Consider the following 8,940-nt stretch of genomic DNA (forward strand, 5'->3'; position numbering starts at 1 on the left):
GTGCCTGGCCATGTGCACCTTGAGGCCACGTGAAGTGTCGAACGCCCGCTCACACACTCACTCACACACTCATTCACTCACACACTAATTCACTCACGCACTCATTCACTCACACTCATTCACTCACACACTCACTCACCCATACATACACTCACTCACCCACTCACGTACTAATTCACTCACACACCCACTCACTCACTCACCCACTCACTCACTCACCCACTTACTCACTCTCCCACTCACTCACTCACTCACCCACTCACCCACGTACTCATTCACCCACACACTCATTCACTCACTCATTCACTCACACATTCATTCACTCACACACTAATTCACTCACACACGCATTCACTCACACACTCATTCACTCATTCACTCATACACTCATTCACTCATTCACTCACACACTCACACACTCATTCACTCACACACTCACACACTCACTCATTCACTCATCCACTCACCCACTCACTCATCCATACACTCATTCACTCACACACTCATTCACTCACGCACTCATTCACTGACACACTCATTCACTCACACACTCATACACTCACGTACTAATTTACTCACACACTCATGGACTCACACACTCACTCACCCATACACTCACATACTAATTCACTCACACACTCATTCACTCATACACTCATTCACTGACACACTCATTCATTCACACACTCATACACTCACATACTAATTTACTCACACACGCATTCACTCACACACTCATTCACTCACCCACACACCCACTCACTCACCCACTCACTCACTCACCCACTCACTCACCCACTCACTCACCCACTCACCCACTCACTCACTCACCCACTCACCCACCCACCCAATCACTCACCCACCCACCCACTCACCCACTCACTCACTCACCCAATCACCCACCCCATGTGTGTGTATGTCAGGTGTGTGTCTGTGTGTGTGTGTATGTTTCGAGTGTGTGTGTCTGTGTGTGTGTCTTCATGTTGTGTCTGTGTGTGTGTCTGTGTGTGTGGCAGTCGCCCTCCAACAACAACGGAGGGCGGAGGAGCGACGCTCACAACAACGAACGGAGCGCCGGGTGGCTAAAGCACAGCAAGTTGGCACAGTAGGGAGCACAGGTGGTGCATCAGCCAGTCATCTCGGTCATCTCAGTCAGTCGACCCGTAGCACCTGCTGGGTCTGCCCCGTGATCTCCTGCCAGCGGGCGTTCGACACTTCACGTGGCCTCAAGGTGCACATGGCCTGGCACAAGCGTCGTGGTGACGTCACCGCTTAGTGGCGAATGGCGGTTGTTGTTGTTGTTGTTGTGTCTGTGTGTATGTCTGTGTGTGTCCGTGTCTGTGCGTGTGTGTGTCTGTGTGTGTCTGTGTGTGTGTGTGTGTCTGTGTGTGTGTGTCTGTGTGTGTGTCTGTGTGTGTGTGTCTGTGGTGTGTGTCTGTGCGTGTGTGTCTGTGTGTGTCTGTGTGTGTGTGTCTGTGTGTATGTGTCTGTGTGTGTGTCTGCGTGTGTGTGTCTGCGTGTGTGTGTCTGTGTGTCTGTGTGTGCGTGTGTATGTGCGTGTCTGTGTGTGTGTGTCTGCGTGTGTATGTGTGTGTATGTGTGTGTGTCTGTGTGTGTCTGTGTGTGTGTGTCTGTGTGTGTGTGTGTCTGTGTGTGTGTCTGTGTGTGTGTGTCTGTGTGTGTGTCTGTGTGTGTCTGTGTGTGTGTCTGTGTGTGTGTCTGTGTCTGTGTGTGCGTGTCTGTGTGTGTGTCTGTGTGTGTGTGTCTGTGTGTGTGTTTCTGTGTGTGTGTGTCTGTGTGTGTGTCTGTGTGTGTGTGTCTGTGTGTGTGTCTGTGTGTGTGTGTCTGTGTGTGTGTCATCTCGGTCAGTCGACCCGTGGCACCTGGGTCTGCCCCGTGACCTCCTGCCAGCGGGCTTTCGACACTTCACGTGGCCTCAAGGTGCACTTGGCCTGGCACAAGCATCGTGGTGACGTCACCGCCACTTAGTGGCGAATGGCGGTTGTTGTGTGTGTGCATGTAAAATGCGGGTAAACTCCGGGTTAAACCGGGACAGTTGGTACCCCCCCCCACCACCCCCCCCCCCCCCCCCCCGTGTGACGATGATGATGACGACACCGAGTTGCTCCGCGTGCATCAAACGCCCCAGGGGCAACTTGGCCACGCGCCAGTGGAAGGGGGCGGAGCTTGTGACGCTGTTCGCGTCCCCCACGAGGCCCCGAGGGCACTCGGCACGCGCGAAGCTGCATCGTGTGGTGAGCCTCGTGCCTCCCACACACACAGACGGCTCACCTGTATCACCACCTGTATCACCACCTGTATCATCACCTGTATCACCACCTGTATCACCACCTGTATCACCACCTGTATCACCTACCTCACCTGTATCACCTGTATCACCACCTGTATCACCACCTGTATCACCTACCTCACCTGTATCACCACCTGTATCACCACCTGTATCATCACCTAACTCACCTGTATCACCTGACTCACCTGTATCACCACCTGTATCACCACCTGTATCATCACCTAACTCACCTGTATCACCTGACTCACCTGTATCACCACCTGTATCACCACCTGTATCATCACCTAACTCACCTGTATCACCTGACTCACCTGTATCACCACCTGTATCATCACCTGTATCACCTACCTCACCTGTATCACCACCTGTATCACCTGTATCACCACCTGTATCATCACCTAACTCACCTGTATCACCTGACTCACCTGTATCATCACCTGTATCATCACCTGTATCATCACCTAACTCACCTGTATCACCTGACTCACCTGTATCATCACCTGTATCACCACCTGTATCACCTAACTCACCTGTATCACCTAACTCGCCTAACTCACCTGTATCACCACCTGTATCATCTAACTCACCTGTATCACCACCTGTATCACCACCTGTATCATCACCTGTATCATCACCTAACTCACCTAACTCACCTGTATCACCTAACTCACCTAACTCACCTAACTCACCTGTATCACCTGTATCACCTAACTCACCTGACTCACCTAATTCACCTGACTCACCTGTATCACCTAACTCACCTGTATCACCTGACTCACCTAACTCACCTAACTCACCTGTATCACCTGACTCACCTAACTCACCTAACTCACCTGTATCACCTGACTCACCTAACTCACCTGACTCACCTAACTCACCTAACTCACCTGACTCACCTAACTCACCTGACTCACCTGACTCACCTGACTCACATAACTCACCTGTATCACCTAACTCACCTGACTCACCTAACTCACCTGTATCACCTAACTCACCTAACTCACCTGACTCACCTGTATCACCTAACTCACCTGTATCACCTAACTCACCTGACTCACCTAACTCACCTGACTCACCTGTATCACCTAACTCACCTGACTCACCTAACTCACCTGACTCACCTAACTCACCTAACTCACCTGTATCACCTAACTCACCTGTACCAGCTAACTCACCTGACTCACCTAACTCACCTGTATCACCTAACTCACCTGTATCACCTGACTCACCTAACTCACCTAACTCACCTGACTCACCTAACTCACCTGTATCACCTAACTCACCTGACTCACCTAACTCACCTGACTCACCTAACTCACCTGACTCACCTGACTCACCTAACTCACCTGTATCACCTAACTCACCTAACTCACCTAACTCACCTGTATCACCTAACTCACCTGACTCACCTGACTCACCTAACTCACCTGTATCACCTGACTCACCTAACTCACCTGACTCACCTAACTCACCTGACTCACCTGACTCACATAACTCACCTGTATCACCTAACTCACCTGACTCACCTAACTCACCTGTATCACCTAACTCACCTAACTCACCTGACTCACCTGTATCACCTAACTCACCTGTATCACCTAACTCACCTGACTCACCTAACTCACCTGACTCACCTGTATCACCTAACTCACCTGACTCACCTAATTCAGCTGACTCACCTAACTCACCTAACTCACCTGTATCACCTAACTCACCTGTACCAGCTAACTCACCTGACTCACCTAACTCACCTGTATCACCTAACTCACCTGTATCACCTGACTCACCTAACTCACCTAACTCACCTGACTCACCTAACTCACCTGTATCACCTAACTCACCTGACTCACCTAACTCACCTGACTCACCTGACTCACCTAACTCACCTGACTCACCTAACTCACCTGACTCACCTAACTCACCTGTATCACCTAACTCACCTAACTCACCTGACTCACCTGTATCACCTAACTCACCTGACTCACCTGTATCACCTCACTCACCTGACTCACCTGACTCACCTAACTCACCTGCATCACCTGACTCACCTGCATCACCTAACTCACCTGACTCACCTAACTCACCTGACTCACCTGTATCACCTGACTCACCTGACTCACCTGTATCACCTGTATCACCTGACTCACCTGACTCACCTGTATCACCTGTATCACCTGACTCACCTGTATCACCTAACTCACCTAACTCACCTAACTCACCTGACTCACCTGACTCACCTGTATCACCTGACTCGCCTAACTCACCTGACTCACCTAACTCACCTAACTCACCTGACTCACCTAACTCACCTGTATCACCTGACTCACCTGACTCACCTAACTCATCTAACTCACCTGTATCACCTGACTCACCTGACTCACCTGTATCATCACCTGTATCACCTGACTCACCTGTATCATCTAACTCACCTGACTCACCTAACTCACCTGTATCATCTAACTCACCTGACTCACCTGACTCACCTAACTCACCTAACTCACCTGACTCACCTAACTCACCTGTATCACCACCTGTATCACCTAACTCACCTGTATCATCTAACTCACCTGACTCACCTAACTCACCTGACTCATCTAACTCACCTGTATCACCTAACTCACCTAACTCACCTAACTCACCTGTATCACCTAACTCACCTAACTCACCTGACTCACCTAACTCACCTAACTCACCTGACTCACCTGTATCACCACCTGTATCACCTAACTCACCTGACTCACCTGTATCAACTGACTCACCTGTATCACCACCTGTATCACCTAACTCACCTGACTCACCTAACTCACCTGTATCACCTGACTCACCTGTATCACCACCTGTATCACCTAACTCACCTGACTCACCTGTATCACCTGACTCACCTAACTCACCTGACTCACCTGTATCACCTGACTCACCTAACTCACCTGTAGCACCTAACTCACCTGTATCACCTGACTCACCTGTATCACCTGACTCACCTAACTCACCTGACTCACCTAACTCACCTGTATCACCTGACTCACCTAACTCACCTGACTCACCTAACTCACCTGTATCACCTGACTCACCTGTATCACCTGACTCACCTAACTCACCTAACTCACCTGTATCACCTGACTCACCTAACTCACCTAACTCACCTGTATCACCTGACTCACCTGACTCACCTAACTCACCTGACTCACCTGACTCACCTAACTCACCTGTATCACCTGACTCACCTGACTCACCTAACTCACCTGTATCACCTGACTCACCTGTATCACCTGACTCACCTAACTCACCTAACTCACCTAACTCACCTGTATCACCTGACTCACCTAACTCACCTAACTCACCTGACTCACCTAACTCACCTAACTCACCTGACTCACCTAACTCACCTGACTCACCTGACTCACCTAACTCACCTGTATCAGGGAGGGGTGGGGGTGAGAGGGAGTGAGGTGAGAGAGGGGGGGAGGGAGGGAGGGAGGTGAGAGAGGGGGGAGGGAGGGAGGGAGGTGGGGGAGCAAGGCGAGATGAGATGAGAGGGGGTGGGGGTGAGAGGGAGAGAGGTGAGAGCGGGGGGAGGGAGGGAGTGAGGTGAGAGAGGGGGGAGGGAGGGAGGGAGGTGGGGGAGCAAGGCGAGATGAGATGAGAGGGGGGGGGGGGAGGAGCTTTGCAGGAAACGGAGAGAGTTGCCCGTCAGACGATGCAGACGTCGCCTCCCGGAACCCTCCCACCCGATGCGCAGGTGAGCGTGAGAAGTCGGAGACAGACGCAGACAGAGACACAGACAGAGAGACAGAGACACAGAGAGAGACAGAGAGACACAGACAGAGAGACAGAGAGAGACAGAGACACAGAGAGACAGAGACACAGAGAGACAGAGACACAGAGAGAGACAGCGACACAGAGAGAGAGAGAGACACAGAGAGAGAGAGACAGAGAGACAGAGACAGACAGAGATAGACAGACAGAGACACAGACAGAGAGACAGAGACACAGAGAGAGACAGAGAGACACAGACAGAGAGACAGAGAGAGACAGAGACACAGAGAGAGAGAGAGACACAGGGAGAGACAGAGACACAGAGACACAGAGACACAGAGAGACAGAGACACAGAGAGAGAGAGAGACACACACAGAGAGACAGACAGAGACAGAGACATACATAGATAGACAGACAGAGACACAGACAGAGAGACAGAGACACAGAGAGACAGAGACACAGAGAGACAGAGACACACAGAGAGAGAGAGAGACACACAGAGAGACAGACAGAGACAGACAGAGATAGACAGACAGAGACACAGACAGAGAGACAGAGACACAGAGAGAGACAGAGACACAGAGACACAGAGAGACAGAGACACAGAGAGAGAGAGACACAGAGAGACAGACAGAGATAGACAGACAGAGACACAGACAGAGACAGACACAGACAGACAGAGACAGAGAGACAGAGAGACATACAGAGACAGAGAGAGACACAGACAGAGACAGAGACACACACAGAGACATACAGAGACACACAGAGAGAGACAGAGATAGACACACAGAGAAGAGAGGGAGACAGACAGAGACACACAGACAGAGACACAGAGACAGACAGAGACACAGAGAGACAGAGAGACAGACAGAGAGACAGACAGAGACACAGACAGAGACAGACAGAGACACAGACAGAGAGACAGAGAGACAGACACAGAGACAGACAGAGACACAGAGAGACAGAGAGACAGACAGAGAGACAGACAGAGAGACAGACAGACACAGACAGAAACAGACAGAGACAGAGAGACATAGAGACAGAGCAGAGAGACAGAGCAGAGAGACAGAGCAGAGAGACAGACAGAGACACAGACAGAGACAGACAGAGACACAGACAGAGAGACAGAGAGACAGACACAGAGACAGACAGAGACACAGGCAGACACACACAGACATAGACAGACACACAGACACAGACAGACACACAGACACACAGACAGAGACACAGAGAGCTGAGAGTGTCAGCCACCCTGACCGTCAACCCTCATCAAGGTGAGTCGTGGTCACTCCATTGCTGGATCAAGGGCCAACTCTGTGTGTGTCTGTGTGTGTGTGTCTGTCTGTGTGTGTGTCTGTGTGTGTCTGTGTGTGTGTCTGTGTGGGGAGCGATAGTGTAGCGGTTAGCGCTACGCTGCGCTATGAACCTGGCGACCCGGGTTCGATTCCCGCTCACGGCCAACACCAGTGACGATTATCTGAACCGGTCCTGGGCCTCCCCTAGGTCGACTCAGCCTGAAATGAGTACCTGGTGCGGTGTGTAAACATTGCCACTAGGGAGACAAAGGCGGTCGGGCGTGGTGCTGGCCACCAAACCCCCTCGTGTACCGTTCCGGCCTTCATAGGTGCTCGCTAACAGCACTTGCCCCTACAGTCTGTTAAGGCTATACGGGGGATCTTTGTCTTTGTGTGTCTGTGTGTGTCTGTGTATGTGTGTCTGTGTGTGTCTGTGTATGTGTGTCTGTGTGTGTCTGTGTGTGTCTCCCTCCCCGTCTGCCGCTCTCCTTCCTACACAGCACGAGGCCTGATGTCGCTGTGGTCTCCTCCTCCTGTTGTTGTTGTTGTCGTTGTTGTTGTTGTCGTCGTTGTTGTTGTTGTCGTACAGCTGCTGTTGCTGATGTAGATGCAGTGATGGTACCCGCAGGTCTCCCACCTCCTCCTCCTCCTGTTGTTGTTGTCGTTGTTGTGGTTGTTGTCGTACAGCTGCTGCTGCTGATGTAGATGCAGAGACAACAACGATGACTACGATGTCACATTCAGGTGCAAGCCCAGATAACAACCACGTCAGGAGTAGTAGTAGTGTAGTAGTAGTGTAGTAGTAGTAGTGTAGTAGTAGTGTAGTAGTAGTAGTGTAGTAGTAGTAGTGGTAGTAGTAGTGTAGTAGTAGTAGTGTAGTAGTAGTAGTAGTGTAGTAGTAGTGTAGTAGTAGTAGTGTAGTAGTAGTAGTGTAGTAGTGTAGTAGTAGTAGTGTAGTAGTAGTGTAGTAGTAGTAGTGTAGTAGTAGTGTAGTAGTAGTAGTAGTGTAGTAGTGGTAGTAGTAGTAGTGTAGTAGTAGTAGTGTAGTAGTAGTAGTGTAGTAGTGGTGTAGTAGTGGTGTAGTAGTAGTAGTGTAGTAGTAGTAGTGTAGTAGTAGTGGTGTAGTAGTAGTAGTAGTGTAGTAGTAGTAGTGGTAGTGGTGTAGTAGTAGTAGTGTAGTAGTAATAGTGGTAGTGGTGTAGTAGTAGTAGTGTAGTAGTAGTAGTGTAGTAGTAGTAGTGTAGTAGTAGTGTAGTAGTGTAGTGGAGTAGTAGTGGAGTAGTAGTAGTAGTAGTAGAGTAGTAGTAGTGTAGTAGTAGTAGTGTAGTAGTGGTATTGTAGTAGTAGTGTAGTGGGAGGGTGTGTGTACCTGTGTGTGTGTGTGTACCTGTGTGTGTGTAACTGTGCGTGTGTGTACTTGTGTGTTTGGGTAACTGTGCGTGTGTGTACCTGTGTGTGTACCTGTGTATGTGTACATGTGTGTGTGTCTACCTCTGTGTGTCTACCTGTGTGTGTACCTGTGTGTGTGTACCTGTGTGTGTACATGTGTGTATGTACATGTGTGTGTGTGTACCTGT

The 8,940-nt window shown here is 50.3% G+C and overlaps 1 protein-coding gene across 1 annotated transcript; it reads right to left on the reverse strand.

Annotated features, from left to right (window-relative positions):
• Positions 1–3,370: 3,370 nt before the first annotated feature.
• LOC133362975 (collectin-11-like) lies at positions 3,371–5,575 on the reverse strand (the record flags this gene model as incomplete). Its single annotated transcript, XM_061581954.1, has 3 exons — positions 3,371–3,418; positions 4,397–4,471; positions 5,519–5,575. Coding segments are annotated over 3 exons (180 nt in total), but the record flags the coding sequence as incomplete, so codon positions are not given.
• Between the last annotated feature and the right edge of the window lie 3,365 nt (positions 5,576–8,940).

Source organism: Lethenteron reissneri, unplaced genomic scaffold (genome assembly GCF_015708825.2).
Source record: "Lethenteron reissneri isolate LAM-NWPU_2019-01 unplaced genomic scaffold, ASM1570882v1 scaffold_1638, whole genome shotgun sequence".
NCBI lineage: Eukaryota > Metazoa > Chordata > Hyperoartia > Petromyzontiformes > Petromyzontidae > Lethenteron > Lethenteron reissneri.